At 39.7% G+C, this 25,287-nt stretch overlaps 1 protein-coding gene across 1 annotated transcript in view; it reads right to left on the bottom strand.

Annotated features, from left to right (window-relative positions):
- Window positions 1-25,287, bottom strand: part of KIAA0922 (KIAA0922 ortholog) — a 47,380-nt gene that overhangs the window by 17,039 nt on the left and 5,054 nt on the right. Inside the window, exons 5-21 of the mRNA XM_009893694.1 lie at window position 24,726; window positions 19,635-19,712; window positions 17,586-17,739; window positions 15,246-15,304; window positions 14,771-14,879; window positions 13,709-13,814; window positions 12,902-13,055; window positions 12,074-12,244; window positions 11,695-11,764; window positions 9,598-9,715; window positions 8,711-8,852; window positions 7,612-7,721; window positions 5,895-5,967; window positions 3,062-3,204; window positions 2,678-2,820; window positions 2,183-2,369; window positions 966-1,151 (exon numbers count right to left, since the gene is read on the bottom strand). Coding sequence (XP_009891996.1) covers window positions 966-1,151; window positions 2,183-2,369; window positions 2,678-2,820; window positions 3,062-3,204; window positions 5,895-5,967; window positions 7,612-7,721; window positions 8,711-8,852; window positions 9,598-9,715; window positions 11,695-11,764; window positions 12,074-12,244; window positions 12,902-13,055; window positions 13,709-13,814; window positions 14,771-14,879; window positions 15,246-15,304; window positions 17,586-17,739; window positions 19,635-19,712; window position 24,726 — 2,004 coding nt within the window. The remainder of the gene's footprint in view (window positions 1-965; window positions 1,152-2,182; window positions 2,370-2,677; window positions 2,821-3,061; window positions 3,205-5,894; window positions 5,968-7,611; window positions 7,722-8,710; window positions 8,853-9,597; window positions 9,716-11,694; window positions 11,765-12,073; window positions 12,245-12,901; window positions 13,056-13,708; window positions 13,815-14,770; window positions 14,880-15,245; window positions 15,305-17,585; window positions 17,740-19,634; window positions 19,713-24,725; window positions 24,727-25,287) is intronic.

Below are 25,287 nucleotides of genomic sequence, written 5' to 3'. Positions count from 1 at the left end.
GAAATTCTTGATTTTTCAGATCCCTGTAGTCTTCTGTCGCATCTAGAATCATGTAATGTGGTCACTATAGTTGCTTCATTTGTGCTCGGACTCTTTTCAGTATCAAAACAACAATGCAAGCAGAACCACAGCGTGCATCAGGATCTCAGTGAGGAATGCACCAACACAGATATATATATATATCCCCATGACATTCACATTCACTGCTTGTTAGTACTGATTGTAGGAATTCAGGGTTGGTGTGATAAAAGCACTGAACATCATCTGTGACAAATACAACATTCAGTTCACACTACACAGTGTGAAAGGGTAGTCAAGGAAGACAAAAAAAGAATATGCATAGGAGCAGAACCCTTAATTGTTGTACAAAGGTACTGTCCTCTTAAAAGCACTTTACCACATGCAAGCAATGCGTCAGCTAACAAGCCAAACCATCCTTCTGGGGTAGCCTGTTCAGCAGAGTGCCTAGCAAAAGCTAACAATAAACATGAATATTTTTTAACAAGTGAAAGAAGGAAAGAAGCAGAAGGAAAAGCAGGTCCTCACTTGTTTTTTTTAAACTTTATAAAGAAAATTCATATCCATTTTCCAGAAAAACTTAAAGACAATCTACCAGTCTGCTCAGTTCTATTTATGACATTCAGACACTAATATGTTACATGTGCCTCTACTGCAGGGGGAGTGAGTCTTCTAGCAAGGGGAGTATCCACTGAATATTCCTGTGGGGGCACCCCAGCCATTTTTCTTTGCATCCTTAACATGGCAGTTTATCAGGAGGAGCAGCAAGAAATGCTTGACGACTCCATCACACCTAAGCTGTCACAGCCAGCCAACAGGGCTCTCAGGAGACAGATGCAGTAGAGATTTAGGCCCTATCACCACTAAAAAGCTAACACAAGCCAAAAGTGCTTGCTGATCTCCGGTGGGTCCTTTTCAAACTGGTGCAGGGGCCCTGAAAGCATTACCTTACGAAGAGGACAGTGAGCCTCCAGAAAGACTCTTCCCAGCTGGGTCCTGGCACCACATCTGCACACAGCGGTAACAGATGGTGAGGAAGAGTCACATTGAGCGTGAAGTGGAACTCCAAATCAGCAGCAGTCACCAGCGTAAGCTCCCGGATTACCCACGAAGATGTAAAGTCAGGAGTGAATCTGTCAGGAAAAGCAGACAGAGCTAGTGTTATTTTTCCATTGTTGGGCTGAATTTCATTTTCTGAAGTCACACTGATTCAAAAAAATACAAAATAACTTCTGACTTCATAATACGAAAAAAAGACAATGAAATAAGTGACCACTGTCTGCTTAGATGATGCAGATAACATTGACACCTAATAGAGGTAAGACTTTGAGGTCATCTTCAAGCAGTAAAATACGTGTTTTCATTGTGACTCTTCACAATACTCTCATTACTGTGACTTGTTTCCCGTTTCTCAAGGAGGCACACTTAATCAACTCATGTTAACCAAAACACTACCAAAAGCTGAGTTGTCAAGGGTACAAGCAGCATTACTTAGAAAAGGGCCAGGTACTAGGGGAAGTCTAGAACAAGGCTGGAAAGATAGGGAAAGCAGAAGAAAACAACAGATTTGTCTCTTCTTCCACTTATTTCCCCGACCCATACCATTATTCTATTTAACTGCCACGGGTAGTGCTAGGAGGTATGACTTGCCTTTCCAATCAGTAGAGGTGACACTCACTGTATATGAAAACACAGTTACTGTAATACAGTAATATTATCTCACATTTGAGTCACGACTTTCACTCTACAGAATTTTAAAAACAATCAGTTTTAGACTATGTGCAATGTTAGGAAAACATGACTAGATTGTGGTCAGGCTACTTGGAACAAGCTAGAGAATAACAATCAAATTTAAAAAAAGCTGGTGGCAAAGCATTTCTTATTCTTTTATTGTGACAACTCTTGCTTTAATTTATTACTTCATAATGCCTCGATAAAAGCATGTATGCTGCTTTCTAAAAATAATGAAGTCTTGTAAAGAAACATTATTATATTATCGACTTGTTAGTATTACCCGTACTGAAAAGGGGAAATACTTATGAAATTTATATTCAAAGCTCACCAAATTTTGTGTGCGGGTGTGCTATTGGAGTGTCTGTTACTGAAATTAATTACTTCAAATTTCCACTTAGGTTAATTTGTCAGCAAATTTGTCAATGCTTACACGATGCTGATCTCTCGTGATGAGTTCTGAGCCAGGAAAAATTCCTGACAGTCTAAAACTTCAAATCCATATCCTTGGCAACTGTAACCATTGATTTTCATTGATGAAATTGTTATAGGAAGAGGCCCAATATTCTCTACTTTGAAGTTCTTCGTAATGGATAGAATTTGCTTGCTGTCTTTCAGTTCTTAAAGGAAAAAAAATAATAATTATTTTACACGGCTAAAAAACTATTTGCTTTTGTTTATAAAGAAATTTGTATTTTCATGAAGCGACCAACATTTTAATACAGACCGTTTTGCAGTAGTGCATTTCTAGAATTTGTAACTATCCTCAGTCTGTTTTGAGAAAACAGAATCTACACCTCTCATGACCAAGCTCTTCAGCTTTTTCCGTTTCAACATTCTGTTTACTTAAAATTACTGTACCGTGTCAGTGCCACTATGGGGTAACGCAGCCAGCTACAAAATCAGAGACCTGTTTCTTCTTACTCACGTCGTCTGCAGTCCATTAGTGTAGCTTCTGGCACCTTGAATCGAAGAGATCCTCCTGCACCAGGTAGTCTTCCCCCTACTTTAAGCAATTCTTTGGCTCCAAAGCCTTCTACATTGACCACATCCAGAACAGTCAAGTTGTTTCTGCCATAATATAAAAATCAAGCAATCAGCCACTAAAACAAACGACATTTGTAAAATCCCAGCTGTGCTACCTAGGTGCCAATCCTGAACAGTGTTTCAGTAACAGAATCACTGGCCACACCTGGATAGGTTTCCCCTAAATACAGACAGGATCAGTCCGGAACCATTTGTCTTTAGATTTTGCAAATTTATTTTCACATTGAGTTGTTTGATTCTTACTTACAACTGAAACTTGGCTTACCTGATTAAAATAAGGGAAGCTACTCTTTTGTAGTCAACCGGTGTAAAAATTACACCAACTTTTCTGGTTTCCAGTGGCTGTAAACTTAACCAAAGCAGCTGAGAACTGCATTTCTTGTTGATGAGATCCTCTTGATGTGCATTCTGTTAAACAAAAATGCGATTCTTATTCACAAAAAACATGTGTTTAAAGACCTCAATAAAGAAAGCACTACATCTTTACTTAGCACCACATAAGATATTTTTGGCAAGGTGCAAGAACTGCTAACTAACTTGTTATACAAAAGTCTTTCAATTTGACAACATAAAACATCAGATAAGGTTGTTTATTTGAGCAAAAGTTCATATTACTGCACTTATTATTATGAGGAATGTATTACTTCATTTTTTAAAACAGCTTGTATTTGCTCAGATGGAAAAGAAATTATACAGCGTCTTTCATATTCAAGGAATCCTGAAACACTTCACAACACAACGAGAACTGACAGTATACTGATTGCACAGGGAAATGTGGCAACCATTATACCCTCAGCTTAAGACTTGCAACTTGATTTAAGTGAGAAAGGGACTGTTGGCAAATATGCTGATCATTCGAGTCACTGGAAACAAGCCAAAGTGAACTCCCTACCATATTAATTGAAGACCAGAACTACCAGAAGTTCACTGAGTCTGGAAATAATGTAAATTTTGGGGGTTGTTCTTTTTTTTTTTTTTTTTTTTCAAGAATGCTGTTTATTCTTTTTCCCATTAAAAAACTGAAAATAGCCCTAAAACTTTCTATTCCAGAACTGGGGGTGTCCTCTTTTTTTGGGGTGTCCTCTGTTTTACTAATGGCTTTTCTGATCCTTTCCAGTCCAAAATGTTTTTAATTTTAGTCTATTTTATGATAAAAAAACATTAAAAAAATTTCAGAACCTGCATTTAACAGTCAATGTTTATTAAAAGCAAACCACGTATGGCATTTGCAAACTTCATTCTGTCACTGCCTACAAACAAACATACATATCCACTCAATTGTGAGCCTAACAATTCCATTACATGTGTATGTAAAGTGACTAGGGAAATTATAACAAATTCAAAAATGTAAATATTAACAACTAGTGATTTGGTTAACAAGCCAAGATCCGTCTCATACGTGCTGAAAACCTATAAGTATACACGTTCTCCCTAGCTCTTCAAGTTTCTAATAAAAAACAAATACTACACACACTGATGTAAAGATCTGCCACCATTTTTCCATTTGGTCATGAATATGGTGTATGGGACTGCAGAAACTCAGCCCTGCCCATGTTCTAGTGGAACTACCTTCTCTTTTTCAGCGTTTGCCTACAGGCTAGGATTAACGAACTGCTGCCTCTTCTCTTTTACAACAGGTCTTACAACTGTTGCCAGAAAGGAAAGGTCAGCCTTGATTAGTGTAGTGAAGTCTTTTCTTTTTATATGGTACTAATCTTTCATTAAGGTCTTAAAGCGTACGTGCAGAAATGTGTATCTACATAGGACACGAAAGATGTGGCTCCAGCATGCCCAAACAGCACGGAAAATTTGTCAATTCCAGGCTTTTGCACAAACTAGAAGTCTAAGCTGAAATTCTCCAGGTACCCTGGACAGTTCTCTGGTCACCAGAACACACCAACATCCCCGAGACGGCATCTGCTCCACTTCTGTCATCCGTGACACAACACCTCAGGGTATAACCACAGCTCAGCACTGGTGTGACACAGTCAAGTGTTACCACACTCCTGTTAAAAATGAAGCAATGGGAACCCGGGAGAGCTGTGACATTCCAACCTGCAGCTGGGAGTTGCAATGAGACTGAGGTGAAGTGTAGAAATCCCGCCTTCTCCTCCCTCCCTTGAACTATCAGACAGTATTTCCCTCTACTGAAAAGGTTATCAGCTAGCTTCTGACATCACCAACTCAAAAGCCGGTCATGGTCAACCTGGGGCTAAATGTAAGTCCCAAAACAGAATGCAACCAGTGGTCTCTTCAACGCTCTGCTGGTTTTGGCTGGGGTAGAGTTAATTTTCTTCACAGTAGCTAGCATGGGGCTATATTTTGGATTTGAGCTGGAAACAGTGTCGATAATACAGGGATGTTTTAACTACTGCTGAGCAGTGAATACACAGAGTCAAGGCCTTGTCTGTTCCTCACACCACCTCACCAGCGAGTAGGCTGGGGGTGCACAGTGAGTTAGGAGTGGACACAGCTAGGACAGCTGACCCCAGCTGACCAAAGGAATATTCCACACCGTATGATGTCATGCTCAGCACATAAGCTGGGGGAAGAAGAAGGAAGGGGGGGGACGTTCAGAGTTACAGCATTTTATCTTGCCAAGTAATGATTAGGCGTGATGGAGCCCTGCTCTCCTGGAGATGGCTGAACACCTGCCTGCTAATGGGAAACAGTGAATTAATTCCTTGTTTGGCTTTGCTTACGTGCATGGCTTTTGCTTTACCTATTAAACTGTCTTTATCTCAACCCACAAGGTTTTTTCTTTTCACCCTCTTCTCCCAGTCCTACTTGGGGGAAGGGGAGTTGTGGGGGGTGTAAGTGAACGGCTACATGGTCCTAGTTGCTGGCTGCAGTTAAACCCTGACAAACACATACACACAGGCATGCAGGTATGCGCACACTCCCTCCCTGCAGTTGTTTTTGAAACAGACTCAAACTCTGCAAAAAAACTAACTGCAGATATAAGCCTTATAGAGAATCAAGAAAACACTATTAAATTGCTTTAAATAGCACTTGGGAACAACTCAGACGTAATGTAGCTAGAAAAAGCTTTTTCCAGTGTGTCAGACCACTTCTTCTATCAAAATTAGCCATCTTACCCTGTGAGAACATTCATCCATGAGCCTGAATTCAGTGGTCGTGAAATTAATTGCCTGCGCATTTATGCCAAACCTAAATAAACCAAAACAAAAAATTAAGCTCTTCAAACTTAGTCTGTCAAAACTACATTGACTTATTTTTACATGCTGGAATTTATGCTTAAATAAAGAATACTTTTACAATTGCATTTTGGCAGATGTGAAATATAGTGGAAATATGGTTCTGTATTTTAACAGAATGCACTACAAATCAGTTTTATGTGGATTCCACACATTTGGAAAACAGACAAATGGCTGGGCATTTTAGATCTCTCAGCATACAGTATTGCAAAAGATCATAATCAAGAAATCCAATTTCTAAGCCACACAAACACAAATGCCCCAAAGCTTTTTCTGCCCATATAACTGTTAAGAAATAATCATTATCAAATCTCATTAATTTACTCAAATATCCCTCTTTCTGCTCATGATTTGTTGGGGACAAATTCCTATTTTCTTTCACATACTTTGCAAACCGAATTCACTTACAGCAGTTGATTATTTGCCTGAGAGCAAATTATAATCATTTGACATTAAATAGTATTAAAAACAGACATAGGAAAACCAATAGGTAAAATTTAGATTATAGAAGACTAATGGACCTCTAGCCACTGAATTGGAAAGTCACTTGTCACAACTTTCTATGACATTAGCTTAAAAAGAACCAGTTAGTGCACGTGATTTCTGGTATACCTAGAAGATGTGCAGAAACAAAAGTGTGCAAATACAGAGAAAATGTCATTTCAAACCACTAGAAAGAGTCTGTGTGGAACTTATATTCAGTATGCAAACAGATGTAGTTATTAATGTGCATATATATGCACATATACATATGTATGTAAAGAAATGAGGTTAAGGAAGCAATTACACAGGGATTTGGACCCCAAACAAGCAAGTTACACTCAAGCATGTGAATAGTCCCACTGGCTCCAGTCATGCAAATTGTCCCACCAACTTCAGTTTTTCAAAGCTAAGTGTGATAATAAGCTAAAGGGTAATTCTGGTGAACTTCAGCCCACCTCACCATGCCCCTTTATACTGTTCATCTAACTCTTATCTAGATTTCTCAGTAGATCTTCTCAGTTCTAAAACAGAAAGTTCAAAACAATGTAGAAACATTTGCTTAGTTGGCCCTAGGCATTTACAGTGGGCTTCCTAACTCTGGAACTGAATTTTTCTTCCCGGCTCCTGTTTTCTGTTCTTCAACCAGGGTTTTTACCTAAGAAAACGCTAAGAAGAAGACTTTCTCTGGTGGGAAGGTTCAGTTGCCTTCCTCCTCACTGATCAGTCTACAGACTGTATACTTCCCAACCAGACTTGCAGAGAGATGCACATCTCCAATTCTGCAAGTTGCTCCCCTCACTTGGGCGGCTTGCACCAACTCACACTAAGCCTCAAATCTTAAAAGATGACCCATTATAGTTCACGGCTGGGAGACATAAATGTGCTGAAAACATGCTCAGTTTCGTTTTCTCAATGATCAGGTACATCACAAAGTCATGCATCATACAGGTAGCTACTCTGAACACGACTGTATCTTCCAAAATGGGTGAGAACATTGTTCCCACCTAAGTTAAACTTTGAAAAATTAAAACAAACAATAAGCAACAATCATAAGGCACGGCAAATAGTATTTTAAAAGGGAAAACAGTATCCTGAGGTAGTTAATACTCATTACCATTTGTTGAGCAGACTCAGTGAAGCTTGGGGATCAGGGTAGTAAGAAAGAGGCAGAAGCTGTAACGTAACTGGGAAGGATGAAGGGTTTCTTAGTACGAAATATTTTACCTAAATAGTTTGGAGAGGAAAAGAAAAAGTTAAAAACTACATACTTGAGAACTGGAAGGTAAAATAACTCAGCACTGGTGATATGATCTGCATTTTCAAGGGACTTCAACCTGGCTTCTATCTTAATGCAATATAATCATATGTGCACAAAACTGCATGGAACAGCTGGACACATCACCACAGTGTCATCATTTGCAAAAACAGCTAAGAGTGCATGAAGAACTGCAAAAATACAGACCTCCCCCCATCCCTCAAGTAACTCATTTGGATTTTGATTTACACAGGCAGACATGAACAAAGCACTTCCACAGAAGAAGCTGAAATTAGTGAGGTGCCACCCTTTCTGACAGAAGTCTGAGTGCAAGCAGGTTACACACACTATTATGACTGACAATTAAAAGGCACAAATGGAATATTAAGGTAATTCAGAATATGTGCATACGAAAACTATCTCCATATGACTGGCTGTGCCCCAGGCTAGGTTAGTAGTGACCTAAATCTGACACACAAGAAAGAAACAACTGTGACTGTGGTTGGAAGACACATTGCTCTGCTGATCTCTCAAGTATATCTCTTGCAAATGTTTTACTCACTTTGTTACATCAGGCAGTGGCACGAGGAAAGCCATCCCGTAACCACATGCATCATTAATAACAGTACATCCTATCCCTAGTCCCTTGTTCAATTATTTTACCACAAGCATGTAACTTACACAATGATGCCAGGAAAGCTTTAACAACCACGAACAACTGTTAGTTACGACCTATGCTGCTTTACTCCTCTCCCTGTATTAAAATACTACAACTAGGTAGATAGAGAACTTAACAAAAACCCAAAGGGATCCAAATCTGGTCTCTTAGACTTCAAAACACTGATCTACAAGCAGTACAGAAATACTAGGCATCACCAAATATTAACCGCAGACTTTGTTATTTAAACAAGTTAAACATACATCAACTCAGAAATAACATAACAACAACCATCCTCACCATACTGCTTTTAACTGCTGTGGCGCTGAAGTTGAGCGTAAGGCCAGGCTGCGTAGTCAACCGCGGCAAGAAAAAGGCAAAGAACTCCTCTTCAGGCTTCTTCTGGTGAACAAAGCGAGTCGATCCTAGAATACCCCTCCTGCTTCATTGGCAAAACCAGAAAAAGCCTTGTTAGTTTTATTTTTGTTTTTTCTTTCAAACAAAAAAAAAATGATTATTTGCCAGGACCTATAATTACATCAGCTAGTCTTTCCTTGGAAATGTTCTTTACAAAATAAAGCTGTAATGTAGTAGTAGAGAGTCAGTCTAAGTTATGTGCATCCCTGCATTCTCCACTTTTTCACTTGCATCATGGCTGTGTTTTTCACAGCTCTACCTCCTTATTCTGGAAAGGGGCTGATGTCACTGATGCACCATCTCTACAAGAACTGCTCCAGCACAGTGACTGCTTCCCTTCCCGACATCCCGAATATGCAGTACCCATTAGGCCAGGGACTAAAAACCTTAAAAGCTATTCAAAGACCCTGATCCTGAAAAGACCGCTATGTGACTTGTTGATGAAGGACTCACACAACTTCATAAATAATCTGGTAAAACATGGTTTGACTGCTTTCACACTGGGTAGCTGTGGTGGGGCTGTTATAGTTAGAATATTATTTACATTCTAAAGTTCAGGCATCTGAAATGTTTACTTATGGCTGACAGTGCCTTGAAGGTGAAAGCTGGAGGTGCCTTGGGTGCTCTGAAACTCCAGGTGCTTCAAGATAACTAACTGAAGTGCAGGAAGATGAAAAATGTTCTAATTAAGAATACTTCAGAAAAGAAATATACTTTCTTACAACACTGTACTAGCTTGAATTAAGAACATCAACAGACTGTATACAGACCTGCAGGCTTCCCCACGTCTTATTTTTTGCCATCTTTCATAAAGTTCACTTGCGAGCTCAGAATCCACATCCCAGACAGAATGGTCCAGAGAGAGGCTCTTCTGCCAAAGCAGATTTGCTAAAACGATAACAGATTTTTCATATTTTACAGAGATAACATTTGCTCCTTCCATCAGTCTACTTCTGAACACAAGTAATCAGTATCTGCAAAGGGTCCTGACACAAAAATAAAAAAGGCAACTCACTTTTTCCCTTCAAAGCAAGCATACGTGAGGGTATGTATATTATTGTCCATAGCTGATTTGCTTAAAGAAATACATCTGCAAAATCACAGTAATTCTACGTGCAAACAAGAGTAAGGGCATTGTACAGCCTTTGTGTGCTCTAGTAAGCCCTTTTTACTGTTGCTATTTCTAACGGATGCCATTGAAAAGTCATTATGTTATCAGTAGTCTTTACACAGAACTCTCCACTGATGGCAATAATATATCAAGATCATATACTATTCTCTACATAGCAGTACAAAATTATAATATCACAGCACAGCAGGGAGCAAAACAAATCCCACAGTTTGGCAGAAATAGTATTTTCATTTTAGCTTCTCTTTTCGAGGTGCTGGTAATTCTCTCAAAATCTTCTTAAGATAAAATTGCAAAGCTTTGCATCAATCTAAAGATTAATGCCTTTTAGAAAGTTAGACTCATACTGGTTGAAGCGTTTTCACAAAGCAGAAAGGCGTTCCAAAAGCAAATTTCTTTTGAAAGGAAACAAAAATGGCTTGTTTTGGAACTACATGTACTTTAATTTACAATCCTTAGTGTTTAAAGTAACCAACTGAGATTGATGATGACGGGAATAATCCAGCTACAAGTTCTTTAGGTCATTATTTTCAGCCTTGTGCATTAGACTTTTCTATTTAACAAATACTAGTATCCTAAATTAGAAGGCAGAATACCTGTATGTAAAGATCTGACTATGTGTATTATTAGAATGGAAAGAAAGTAAGCAACAAGGACTAACTTGTATCAGCAATATTCTTTTATATAGATTTTTTTTTAAAAAAAACCAAACAATCAAAGAACAAACACTTGCTTCTAAGATATGTACCTAAGCGTGCATATGTATCAGTGTTTCTTCTAGCCATGTTTTTCCACGTTACCTCAATTCTCCTTTTTACTACTACTGCCTTCTTCATATCCTGATACGAAAATAAACCTTAGGAAAGCATCATCTTGAAAACACATTCAGGAGAGCACTCACTTGAACATTTCAAGTCTATGGTACCCAGCTGCCTACTGAAATTCCCTACTGAGCAGAGATTTTAAAAAAAACACTATTCTGAATCAGCTTTCATCAGATTCAACATTCTTCAGGCAATATCATGTTCATGTAATACCTAAAATTGTATTTTTGTAAATGCCAGCCAGATACTTAAAACAGCTCCCAGCATTACAGTATCTGGAGATAGATTCCTCAGCTCCAGAAGGAATGAGACCCTTTTTTTCTGTTTCACATCACACAGTTTGAGGATGCTGTTCTATAAGCCTGATAAAAGGTCTTTTGCAGAAATCTATCATTGCTGTGAGAAACAGATAAAGAGAAGGCCTTCAAATTTAACTCTGGCTAAAGGCAGGATATTGGTCAACATTTGTTATTTGTTTTTCACCAAAGACTTCACAGGATCCGGAGCCAGAGTATGCACATTTTCTAATCACTTTGAGCTAGTTGACAGCTCTCTCATTCTACCGCAACATCCCCGGATAACGTGCGTTTGAAGAAAGCAAGGAGCCATACATCACCAATAAGAACTTATAGAAGACTCTTAAATATTAAGTCCAGAGAAATGTTTCAAGACAGAACAATAGTTTAGCATGTGCCATGGAATCAGAGGTCTGAAATACTGCACAGTGTACTCAGTACATGTTACTCAAAGCCAATTATATACTTCCAGAAAACTGGATGTTTTTAAAAGACATAAAACTAAGTACTCGTATAAACAATCTCAATATTCTCATTACAAGTCCTGCCACATAAGATGAATTTTCTACAATGAAACTACTGTTAGATGCCTAAAAAAACCCAACAAGGCAAGCCTACCTGAATCAGACTTTCCCAAGTAACACTGAATATCACAGTGGGCAATTGCTTCAAAATGAAGATCTCCCTGCTGGAAAAACAAAACAAAAACTACAACTGACCATATGACAAAACAACAGGACAAATTTCAGTTTCTTGGTGCATCATTTGGACGAGTCAAAGAGTCAAAGAAGAAAATTAATGCTGCCTAGAGAACCGTAATTCCATCACTGTTCAAACTCTGGGGGCTTAACTTCTCAAGCTACAGATGGTTTCACAGAGTGGTCTGGTACCGAGTTTTTCATTCAGGACTAAGGGACAGATTTTTGGCCTAAGAAAGAGGCTGCTGCAGTCTGGTTTGCAGTGCGTAGTAATCATTCAATACAACTGAATACGATACCTTGGACACAGTCGAATATATCTGCAGAGGTATTTCAAACATTACTCCCACATTTGTAGCCAAACAAATACTAGAAAGCACATTTGTTACAGTGTCTTTCACACTGAGCTTCAAAGAAAATACATTCCAGCAGCCTGGAGGTAGAGTCAAAGGTTCAGCAAAGTTCAGAATCTAGAAAGAATCAAACAACAACTGAATTAAAATGGGTACAGTATTTTTGGTGCAAGCAGTACCTTGAAGAATGTAAACTTTCTCTTCTTTCATGTTTCTGCTGTTATTACATGCGCATATGTGCCCATAACTGATCCATACAGTGCACATATGTAAATCTCCTATCTAAATATACGAAGAGCCAATTAGATGCCTACATCATGTGCGTATTCATAAACCAGATTTGTCTGGTTTGAATCAAGCAATTGTGCGAGTAAATTATTGGCTTCGCCTTCTAAACTTCAAAGCTCATCTATGTACTAAAGACTTCCATTACAGCCTATGAAGAAATGCTGAATCCTATAGAGCACAAACACACATGCAACAATTCTGAGAACAGAGCAATGATCTATAATTTGATGCATCTGTAGCTGCAACTCAAATGAAAGAACAGTTGCTAATAAAACAATACAAGAACAAGCCGGACAGCGCATAAGGCCTATTGAGAGAGTAAGTTTGTCAGGATTAACAGTTACAGGCATACATATACCTTTATTTTTATCTGATTTCAACCAGCTCTGAGAACATCGAGATCTTCAAAGAATCTATTTCTTATGTCAAAGGACCATCTCCTTAAATCAAAGACAAAACACTGTATGAAGCAGAAATAAAGCTTACCTTTAAAATATTCTTTGTTTCTCTGGCTATGAAGACTTCACTCAGTTCAATGCTGAAGTCAAAATTGTTTGTAAACCATATGGACCAAAATCCTGAAGTATTATGATGTGGTTCTATATGAAACAATGCTGCAGAAGGATCTATGTCAAAATACCTGTAAGTAAATACAGAAGAAAAATAAATACACCTGCAGTTGTCCTTGAGCCCACATAAGCAGTCCACACAAGAGAAGATAACTGTAGTGTTCTTGCATAATGAGGCTCCTTTAAGGTTTTAAGGAGAAAGAACAAAATTTTCTTTGGAATACTTACATACAGTATCAGAGCAAAACTTGACAAGAACAATGTAAAAAAGGTAGGCAGGTAATCACTCTACCTTCTTGCTATGCTATAGTACAACACTGCCTGCTACTTTGTGATATGGTAGTTTGGATGAAATTGGCAAAAGGAGACTGAAGAAAGGACTTCACATTTTTCCTACAACTATCCTACTGCTGCATTGGATTAACAAGGATAGTGGAAAGTTTATCACAGACCCTAAGCAAAATTTATATGCTATAAGCTGCTAAGGCATATCTTTTTACTGGCTCCTGAAATTATTCCTGGATAAAATACAGAAGTATTGCTTGCAATGTCACAGGTCTGTTTTGGCAAACAACACAGCAATAATAGGAAGAAGCCTCTTCACTGTCTTTGGAATCGCTCAGTGACAAAGCAAGCTAACCTCATCTCTTAAACTAGGGTACAATATTCTTCTTATAGTATCAGTGAACATTAACAAACAAACAAAAATCCATTGTCAACCTACCCTTCCATCACAGGACAGGAAAGACAGGCTTTTAGTGTTGTAGTGCCTTCCAATATATTCTTCTTTTTCTTGTCAATGTAAGGGCTTCCACTATCACAGGATGCAGCTACGCAAAGAACAGACACACAGGAGAATACAACATCACCCAGAACGAAAGCACGTGCGCAATGATTTTAATGTGAGGATTTGGAAGAACCCTACAAACGGGAACATTTGCTGGTCCAATTCTCACATGGGTGAGCAAAGCAACTAATTGCTTATGTCCTAATTTTCAGAGGTTCCAAACCTTGCTTTAAGAAGAATTTATGAATGCTATGCACTTTCAAAAAACACAGGCACAAGAAGGCTGCAAAGAGCAACCTCACCAATTTTAACCACGTGTCACTGGCACAGCATTCTTACTTATCAGTGCACACTGCCTCCTTTTAATAAAAGAAAAACTGTTCTGAAAAAAAGAATCACTGAAAACATAGTCCTTTATTCTTATTTGCCTTTTTTTGCTAGGGAAAACAAGTTCCAACGTCATTAGGAAAGCAGCTTGTTTCATAAATGTTTAAAGTCTATGCACTGCAGTCTAGTGGTCAGAATAGGAAAGAGGCTGGAGTCAGGAACGCTTCAATGTTAATCTTTGCTCTTCCACAAACACGCTTGGTCTCAGGCAAGTCTCTTCAATGATCCTGCCAAGAAATGTCATAGAAAATGACCACCCAAGCACAATACCCCTTTAGAAAATATATTGGAAACAGAAAAATAACCACAAATTATAAAAGGATGTTGAAAAAGCATACTCAATAATTATGCTTATTGTAAAATCAGCTAACGTTTTAGCAAATGTTTTCTTCCCCTTTTTGAAATATGTATAGCTTCGATCAGCATTAAGAGGAAGCATATATACACAAAAACAGAGGAAACAATTAGCAGAAAGAATTCATCCTCCTTCTCAAAAAAGTTCAGACAAGTTGATTTTTGAGATCTTTTGAGTCCCTATCTGCTGAAAAAAGCTACCCTTTTATAATCAAATCCAGTTTAATCATAGTATCTATAAGTATGCATATCCTGTACCTTTACAAGAAATAGAAGCAACTTTTGTAAAGTTAGTAGATGACGAAGATAGCAGTACTGGCTCAAACTCCACAGGTGATGTGTCTTTTTGTGACAACTGCCGTATTTCCTGCATGAAGACAAGACACAATGATCCTTGTAGCAGTACTACCGTTATTATTGTAGCTCCTATATTAGTGTATCTTCTTGTCAAATGTGCAAGCCAGTATCTGCCATTTTCTTACATGTTCTACATCAACCCACGGATTTCTATTCAAGTTAACAGCTCTGATGTCTTAAAAAAAAAATCCATCACTGAACTACAACTCGTTGTCTAAAAGATCTATTAGACTTTTGGGCACATTTTAAACATGTAGATGCATGACATTTGCCACCAGCAAAACCAAGCTGCTATTAGAGAGTAAGCCAGGGGGCTAATTAATACCCCAGTCAAATTCAACACCCTAAAATAGGACTTCCTGAAACCCACCATTACCTGTATATGCACAAGACTGTTCCCAGAATGCATGACGTACACATCTACTGAGGAATCACCTGTCCAAAAGAATGAACACTAAGGTAAGTTCACCAAGGATGGAAGCACTCTTGTTTTGTCAGATACTCATGAGAAGCAATCCCAATTTAAATTTTAAAATCTCTGTGTGACAGCTACCCTTATAAAAAGGAGGAACTATTCACATCTTGAGCTGGCAATCGTTTCATAAAGGACTAAAAATCCACTCAATGAGATTTTTGGCCACAAACATGAAGGCATGTATCAACAGGAATCTTCCTTCATTATCTCCTAAATCCAAAGTGGAGCAAAACTCGCTCCTTTCCAATGGGCAGGGAGACAGGAGGCACAGCTGAAGGAAAGAAGAACATCTGACACTGCCGTAACTTACTCAGTCTGAGGGCCAACCTATCAATAGCATGAGAGTGTCCAGTAAAAACTGTTCTATATAGACACGCAGCTACGCAAGATCCTGGCTCACCTGCTTTTTGAACAGCAAGCATTCTCAGGAGACAATGCGAAGCTGGATTCGGTGCTTAACACCTTTTGGGCTTAAAACAGGAATGGTCCTATCACCTGATAGGGTAGTAACCTATTGTCCAGAGCAACAGGGATGGGTATAACTCAGCTTTCGCTTGCTGATAAGGTGGTACAGCTATATTGGGTAACCATCCTTCACCACTGGCAAAGCTATGCTCCCGTCCACAGGACACTACCAAGATGTAGAGGACCAAAAGAAGAGCAGCAGGACAGAACAAGAGATGACTATTATACCAGGGTGGTTATTACACTTCCATGAAGGAAGATGACCTGCGTTCTTGCCCTTGCTTATACTTGAATTACATCAGTAGATGCAGGCTGAGATAAAAGGACAGTCTCCCAATTCACCAGGCACAACTTCCAATAATGAGCGTGCTTTGCTCAGCTGCTTGAAAGCAAGACTATGAGTGCCAGTTTCCAAAACAGGGTACAAAATGTTGGTTCTGAGTGAGCAGATGCTCCACATACCCACAGCTGTTTAAAGCACATACTCCTCCTCACCCTTTCCAGCTGGCTAGTTCCCCTGCGCAGATCTTGCCTACCTGCTGTCCCACTCCAGGTGCTAACACATGTGCTGCACGCTGAAACTAACCCAGCACCGTATTCCCTTTTGTTAGATCTTTCCCTCCAGACCACGTCTCTCATTTAATTATGCAAACGGAAGGCAAGCAAGCATTGTTGTTTGATATGGTAAAGCCACCACCGGTACTGATGGAGCAAGACATGGAACTTCCCACTGACAGCAAGTCCAAAGGGCTTATACAACCAACCTCTAACCCAGTGAGGACTTATAATTGCATTATATTTAATAGAGAACAGCCTTAAAAGCATACTTCTAGTATTTTAACCATCGGAAGTGTTAACAGCAAGCACCCTTGCCACGACAGATGTGAACAATTCTCTACCAGCATCAGAATAAACGTATGTCCACAACTCAACATAACAAAGCACTGGCATCTCACCAGTGGGGAAACTAGGTTTACAGTGGGCATTTCAGTTTCAGCTCTGTGTAAATATCACATCACAGAACAGGCTTGGGGGAACAGCATATATTGTTTTGTTACTAGATCTTGAATGGAACTTCTTGAAAGATCAATTTTTTTTTTTTACTAGTGTGTTAAAAAATATTATTTTAATCTCGATTCTTAAGCAGTTCCTTCTTCTTCAATCAGAAAGTAAAACTGGCAGAAATGTCTAAAAAAAGCTATTCAAACAGACTGCAAAGCTCTATAAATAATTTTAAATCCCCTGGATTTAGAGGATTTGTTCACCCAATAAATGTAGCATAAAGAAACTGCACGGAGTTGATTGTTTTGCCTGTAGAATTCTAGCTGACAAGAACAAACGATGCGCGTATCTGTATTACCTCATTACCCTACTTCCCACAACGGCCACTATCCCCAGTACTTTACAAACCATTCTGCCTTCATAGTGCTATCATGGTTAATTTAATTAATGGGAAACCAGAAATGCAGTTGTAGAAATGGAAGGACCATGACATCTTTCCATACTATTTCAGTAGATGCATAAGCCTGGGGGACTAAAGAATGAAACAGATGCAGTTTACAACTTTACAATCATTATCTTTATAAAGATGAGCGTGCTTACAGTAACTCTGCCCTAAACAAAGTGGCTGACAAGCTGTGTCTAACTAAACTGATTTGTTTTCCCTTACTTGCAAAAATTAGCTGTCACTGAATTTGATTCCATTTAGCACATCAAATTACAACTTATGTATAAAACCAAATTCTATTACAATTAACAGTCATATTTTGGACTTACCCGAGGTCTTCATTTTTTCCATTGCTACATAAGCTACAAAAAGATTCTCCAGTAAGTATTGTCTGTGCTCCACAAAATCTTGTTGGGCATTTTCCATTCTTACCGTTAAGCTCATTTCTAGCAGCATTGGGTCATCAGACATAAAACAGCAACTCTGGAGCAAGACAAGGGGATACGGGGGGTGTGTGTGTGGTGGGGGAGGGAACAGAAAAAAAATACATTACAGTAAGGCATCTTGAGAAGTTAATCAAAGGTATTATCTAACAGACAAGGTTTCCAGCACCAAAGTGCTGGCAAAACAGGAGTAATTAGGACCTCTGCTAAAATCTCAGTAGAAACCAAAGACAGTGCAGGTACAGACAGCACAGCAAAAACAAAGACGAAAAACAACTAAAAAGGACACTGAACCTTGAAAGAATGCAAATTTATAAACTGTCTTAGTCAGTCTCACCTCAGGGACTGCAAAACAGTTTCCTTTGTTAAATCCTCTGCCTTCAATAAAATGTGCCATAAACAGACTGATGCATGTGTCTTAATGGTAGGAAGACAGTTCATGTTCACTGGTCTGTTTATAGTTAATTTTTCCAAATCCTGTGTTTTTTGTCTCCATTTCTCACTGAAGTAATTTTAAAAAAACAAACATACATGTACAATTCTTAATAGAAAACACTGTCGCCTGGCTAGAATACTTTAGATAAATACAAATAGGATCTTATTTCCTTCTCTAAGTAGTGGCTGCTGTTAAAGACAGCTGAGTCTTAGCAACTACAAAGACACAGACACCATGTCGCAAAAAATTAAAGTTGACAAAGCAAAACAAAACTAGACAATCAACAGGGAGTAACATAAATTTCTCCTGCATCACACCATGAAGGTCACTAAACTCAGGCTCTGATGCCCTACCAAGAGGACTAATTTGCTTAGGAGGAGGAGGAGGAGGAAAGCCTCTACCCCTGGCACGTGAAGTGCTCTCGTGAAGCGGCAGCGAAACACCTTCAGCTCCTCTGAAGTGCCGCAAGGAGGCACAGCGGGAGTGGGGAAGAGTCTCTGGGAATGGGATATGCCAGTTCACCGCTCACACAGCATCAAAGAAACCCTCAGCGCTTGAAATGGCTGCCAGGAGCAGGAGAGGAGGATGCTGTGGAGATGGGAGCACAGGGATGGGGTGTCCTTGGGAAGTTCCCATCAAAGCGGGCAGCTGCATGACGTGCCATCTCAAATGTTCAGGTGCATCTCAAGCCCAGTCTGGTTCACCGAGGCATGAATCAAACATGGCGGTAAACCAGCACAGGGTCACTGTGACGTGTAACGTACAGAAGAACAGCTGTGGAGTCTGGGCCTCGTCACACTTGATGAAAGAAAGGTGCCGCAAACCACAGCGTGGGCCTGGGTATCTGATCCAACAAAATACCCCATGGAGTACCACTGGCGCTGTGAACCAACACCTATTTACTGTGTGAGGGCATTTGAGGACAGAGGGGAAGAGGAGATTGGGATGGTACTGCCCAGGAGAAGGAGGTGGTGACTTAATGTCCTGAGCTTTTGGATGGGGCTCCTCTGCTAACGAGCTTGCCCTTCCTCAGCTCTGCCCAACACCACGGCCACCTTCAGAGGCTCCTGAGCACACAGCCCAAACAGCCCCGACTTTAGCCTCCCCGCTCCTTTGGCAGGGTGAGCCAGAAACCTGGAAAAAGTTTCCGGAGAAAGCAAATTGCAGGAACATAATCACTTTTGTACTCCATCTAAATAACACAACACTTACACATTAAAATGCTTAGCCTGTTGAGTTGGGTTTGTGGTTTTTTGGAGGAGTGTTGGGTGTCTTTTTCTATCTCCCCCCTGTCCTAAAAGTTATAGCGTGAAGCATGTGACAATTTATATCACAGGGTACGCTTTTATAAAAGCATAGCTAAAAGCACAATTCCCCTCTAAACTGAGACACTGGAAACTGCATTGTTGTTAAAACTTCTAGAGCTCTGGGAAGTGCCCCACTAAACTTGGATTAAAATAAGAAGATTTAAATAGATATAAAATTATAATAAAACATACCTTAACTTGCTGATATGCGTCGTTAGGTAAACTGCATTCAAGATGAACACGTAAAAGGCTGGCGTTCATAGTTTCTGCCTGCAAGAAAGAAAAGTGCAGAAAACTTCAAGTACATTGCTTCAAAAGATGTTATCATATAAATCTGATTCATACACCACAGTTTATAAAGGTAATAGGACCGTTTCTGCATACGCTTGACTCAGCAACATAAGGAAATTTTTAAAAATACAATTATTCTGTACAGTAGGCCAGCAATCTATCTCCAATTCTCCGGAATTCCATCAATATCTACTTACTTATCAAACTATTACTATACATGATTATTAAATATTTATACAGCATCAACATAAGCAACTCTTACAAACTTTCATGTATCAATAAAGTGTATTCAACAGAGAATTTTTTGTATAATATAAAAGCTTCTTTCCTTGTTTTCTGTATATTTTCTTTGCTGATTGGATACTGAAATACATTTGCTAGGCCAAGAACATAATGCTTCTTGGACATGGTCTGCTATGTAGGTTTCATGCCAAAATGGACAGACAGAAAATACTTCTTTCGCCTTTTTATTGATTGGAAAAGGAAAAGAAAAGATGACATTGATTGTGCCAGCTTGTAAAGCAGTCATAAATCTGAAGGCACAACAGTGCCAACAAAGCCAAGCATAGTTCATGAAAGCTATCTGGAAATTCTGACTGCCAAATTACTTGCAAAAACTGCCCAGCCAATATATCTCGATTCTAAATTAAAAAGAAAATAATAAAAAAATTCAGAATGACAGACCTGACAGACCTGTCACTCTATCAGTGCCTTAATTACACCAAAATTACCTGGTTATTTTGAGACTGATGTGGAACACTCCCCCCCCCCCGAGTTTCTCTTGCAATACTGAACTAAATATCTGAGTAGGGTATTTGCAGGTTCAAGTTTCTGGAGGTGTCAACGCAACTGACTTTAAAGAATTTCAGTTATTTGATGCTGAAAAGCAAAACTGTGAAGAAAAGTTTTTTAAGTATCCAACACTCTATTCCGTATCTCCCTGGGAGAGGCAGAAGGGGGCAGGGTGCATCTGAGCAGAGTGTAGATTTACCACACACATGGCACTTCGTGGAGTCCAATTTTATAAAAGCAAATCCAAAATGAAAGCCAACATACATTCTGCATTCCCGATTCAACAGGATTTCATACCGAAATGACTGGGGCTTCACACAAGAGGGCGATGTAACCTCTGCAAAGGTGGTTAGCGGTGACCCAAACCCTGTCCCCAGCACAGCTCTCCAGGGACGTGATCCCCTGCCACGCCACATCCTTTCTTTTTTACAAATATTTTTGTCCTCATCAAATTTTGAGAGCAGAAACAAAAAAAAAAATATTCCAAAAAATGCACCACTTACTAACCTCTCATGGCCATGACTGCTAGTGGAGTTTTAATGAGGCAGTAAGATTATATAAAGAACATTTTTGGGGGTCGCTTTTCTGGTCAGATAAACCTCCATGCTTAGACTTCTCAGTGGTTCTTGAGAACACTACTGCTTTCATGGTCCTAAATAAGAAGTTGTTGGGCCTTATTCAATGCTCTTGTAGTTTAAAGTAGTTTAAGACCCCACACCCCTATTAAAAAAAAAAAAAAAATCAGCTAAATCATATTTTTCCAACTTTTTAACTTCTTGACCTGGCATACCTCTACATGGGAAACTGCTGTCACCTTAAAATTGAAGCTGCTAAAGTAACACAGACAGAGGGAAAAAGTGTTATTGGGTTGTGTTTGATGTTGATCTGTTTCCTATGGGGATTCTTTATTTCTCTCTGTGAAGCTATCTTCAGAAAAGGAAAAGGGTTTTCATTTATCTAAGGCAGACAATAGATGCATAGCTGTCATGCCTACTATCTTACAACACTGGCAGGACGGCTGCGTTAACCATAAAGAGAAGATAAACCATCTGGGAACGAAAACACTGTCAGAAGCAGAGTTTGCAAAAAGACAAACCCAGGACCACATCCACATCTCCGTGAAAAGCAAGCACTCCGTTTGCACTGTAAATATCACTGCCTATGAATCAGAGCAGAGAGCCGAGTTATGCAGCGTATGTTTGCACCAGAGGAGAAGTGAAAAGGAGAGGCACAGCACACGGGGAAAAGTTAGCAAGAGTGCTGCAGAGCAGTACAACTGCTGCCACTTCGTTACCTGCTGCCTCTGTTTTGTATTAGGTACGCATGCAGACATACTTGCATGTACACACACACTCAGCACCCATAAATCCTATATGAACTGAATAGAGAACTGTGACAGAAGCCACACGGATGAAATTCTTACCAGTTTTGATAAGTTCTTACATTTAAATTTTAAAGAAACAAGGCCTCTCTCAAAAAACCCGAAAAACCTGAATCATCTGACCTGCAAGGAGTCCCACTCTCCTGGAGAAAGTCCAGGATTCTCGCTGGGAGGACAGTACAGTTAGGTGATTACTTAGGAAATAGTTCACCAAAAGAGAGACAGAGCATCAACAAGACGGGTGGCACAGGCGAGCTCAACAGCCACTAAGCAACCACACACGCGAGGTCACGTTTAGGGGGAGAATCCCTCATTCTGCCTTAGGTGCCCTGTCAATCAGACACGGCTCTATACAAGATTTTCACAGAGATATTCTTGCATCATTACCAGGAATGTAGGGTTCAAAGCACTTTCTGGAGTTTGGCTGCAGTATAATTTAAAATAAAACCCAAACACTGAACCAGCCTCCCCTTCTTCATGCAGGTTGATACTTCAAAGTTTCTGTCCTGGACAGTCCCTGGCCCTAAAGAGCTACTTCCACTCTGAATGCTGTTAATAAGCTGTTGCTGTAATAATGATTCAGCAGAGTTTCATCAGTTTTTTGCAGGCAGTTATCAGGATGGCACACCAAGGAAACTCTACCGTCTTACTACCTTCCTTTTCCACACCCAAGCACCACACTGGCACACATTTGCTTCTCTGATCCTCTGTCCCCCGGCACAAACCATAGCTTAAGAAGTCTTGGGTTCCTGCCAGTACTTGCAGTATTTCCCATGTCGATGGTTCATAAACTCCAAACACCTCTGGGAAGTCAGCAAAGCGATGCCCGTGTCTCCTACGATAAGACATTCCGCCCTGCAGGTTGTTCCTCCATTGACATTTCCAGTGTGTTTGTGCAGCATTTTGCACACAACACAGCAGTGATGTAGCTGCCCTGTTAGTGCCATCCAAATATTAAACAATGCCAAGAAAAAAGGCAACTGGAGCAAAGACTACATCCAGAAGCTGGATAAACAAAGATGACCTATATGGGTTCCACCATCTGTTACGGCTTAGTTGTAACTAGCCGCTGCTGAATGGCCACGTGGACATACTATGAATTCACAGTGTTGGACACAGCCTCTTCTTTCCTCCCGACGAGTGAGCCAGGAGCCCAGAAACCCTGGGTGCTAGAGCACGCCAATCCTGAGCCTTTCAAAAGCTGAAACTTTGAAAGGAGTAACAGAAAGAGGGTGAAATTCAACAGTAGAAAAAGCAACTTTGTCTTTCTTTTTCTTTTCTTATTAATCACAAGATTTTCTGCTAAAAAATCCTGGGGGAATGATGGAGAAAAAAAGAAAGGCCTGTGTACCTTTGCCTATTAAAGGATGAAACCAACCCACAAAAATCAATGGAAGTTCGTTTTCCACAAAAAATGCAAACACAAACCTGTCGCATACTGCATTTCCAATGGAAATACTACTGTAGAGGTAAACTTTCATCTATAATCCCCAGGGATAAATCGTATTTCCAACACAAATATCCTGTAGAGGCAAAATTTCACCTGTATCCCTATGTACAATTCTGGGCATTCACCTTCAAAGGAAATTTTCACAAATTGGAGAAAGGGGTTGTCAGGTTGGTTAAGAAATGGACAGCCCACCACTGGAGAAGATACTACAGAGCACGGACTGTTCAGCCTGGCAAAGTGAAAGCTGAAAGATGTGATGCCTCCTACAAATGCTTCTGGGTATAAGCATCAGGAGGAGCGGGAGTTATATAAACTAAATGCACTATCTTAAGAAACAAGTACAAATCGGCCATAAAGCAATTCAAAATGGAAGTCAGGTGTAGGTTTCCAACCATCAAAGGAGTAAGAACAAGTATTCGGGGTTATGGCAACAATGCCTCCAGCAGTTCTGAGAAGCCATTTTACCAAGCACATGATGGGACTAAATCACGTTACCCTCCTGGCCTTGACAATCAAGGATGTCACTACTACCAGACAGCTTAAACACAACCACCTCTAAAACAGGAGACAATAGAGGCAAAAAAGAGACCTACCATGCAGCACTTGGTGAGCTTTCTCACAGGTTTCCAAGCAGTATCAGTAGACTTCAGAGGCAGGGATACCACTAGCGTATTGAACTAGGCTTTGTTGCCCAAGGTTATAACTCATTCATCCCAAGATGACAAGGGATGTGTAAATGAGGCTTCCGTTACCTTGAACTTACGCTGGTATTGTACTTCAGTTAAAAATAAGCAGGGGAAAACAAATATGCACCATTAAGGGAGTATGAACTGGTTGGTTTAAATGCTTTTTCACTACAAATCTCCACTGCATGTTTAATAGTTATGCATACTTAAGTTTGCACATGTGTAGTCATTCACTCAAACCTCATAGACCTCACTCCCTTCCACAGCTTCTGAGCCTAAAATATAAACTGGACAAACCAGAATCATACCAATTTTTATGGGATCTAGATCGGAATATTAGTAGGGTAAATTGAAGGAGGCACTTCTGGAGAGGACAGCTATCTGTAGAACAACGTTTTTCTAAAAAGAAACCAAACTGAAGCCATAAGACCCTCTTCAGTATTTAGATCTTGTCTACCACCTTCAACAGCTGAGGAGCCCGTCCCACTGCCACAGCATTTCTGTCGAAAACAGTGACATTCAGTGAACTGAAGAGTAACTCCTTTAATTACAGCCAGGCACAGGAAAATTACATCCAAAGCTAGGAGAACTGAGCCAACACTCTCTCACAACTCCTGTCCTGCAACAAGACTGGTGCCAGGTGGTACCATACTGCACTGCCAAATACAACCTCAAGCTTGTACCCTAGAGAAATAAAGCATAGGAAAATGTTCCTCACTATGCAGTAAGGAAAATGTCAAATGCTCCCCAAAACTTTTCTACTCGGGAATGGGACAGAACAAAGCAGCAGTCTGCATCCAAACTTCAGATCGTACCTGTCAACAACCTATTGAGCTAGATGCGAAGATGCAGAACAAGTCATGAACAGCATCCAAAAAACCTGTCTCTGTTCTACCCCTAGCACCCCAAATTACAAAACCTGAAGATTTTCGGTTCCTTCATAAGAGTCTGTTAACGCCCAGAAGCAAGCACATCCATGTGACTACAGGAAAGAGACTGGTATAGAGGAAAAGAAAGGAAGAGAAGGCAATTGTGCATTATCCTTGGGTAGAGGTATGCAGCAGCAGACTGAAAAATACAATCTGAGCTGAGAATTTTTCTCGGGTAGAACAGAGGAAGGCATGAAGGCTATCTACATGGCTTACATTTAGATAAAAGATTAAATTCTGTTATGTGCTAAGATATTCTAAATATGTTTTTGAAAAAACTACATCTGTGTACAATACAAAAGGAAATTTGAAAGAT

This window comes from Charadrius vociferus, unplaced genomic scaffold, assembly GCF_000708025.1.
Source record: "Charadrius vociferus isolate BGI_N301 unplaced genomic scaffold, ASM70802v2 scaffold59, whole genome shotgun sequence".
Taxonomy (NCBI): Eukaryota; Metazoa; Chordata; class Aves; order Charadriiformes; family Charadriidae; genus Charadrius; species Charadrius vociferus.
The sequence above is the reverse complement of the archived record's forward strand: the minus strand, read 5'-3'. Positions and strand labels throughout refer to the sequence as shown.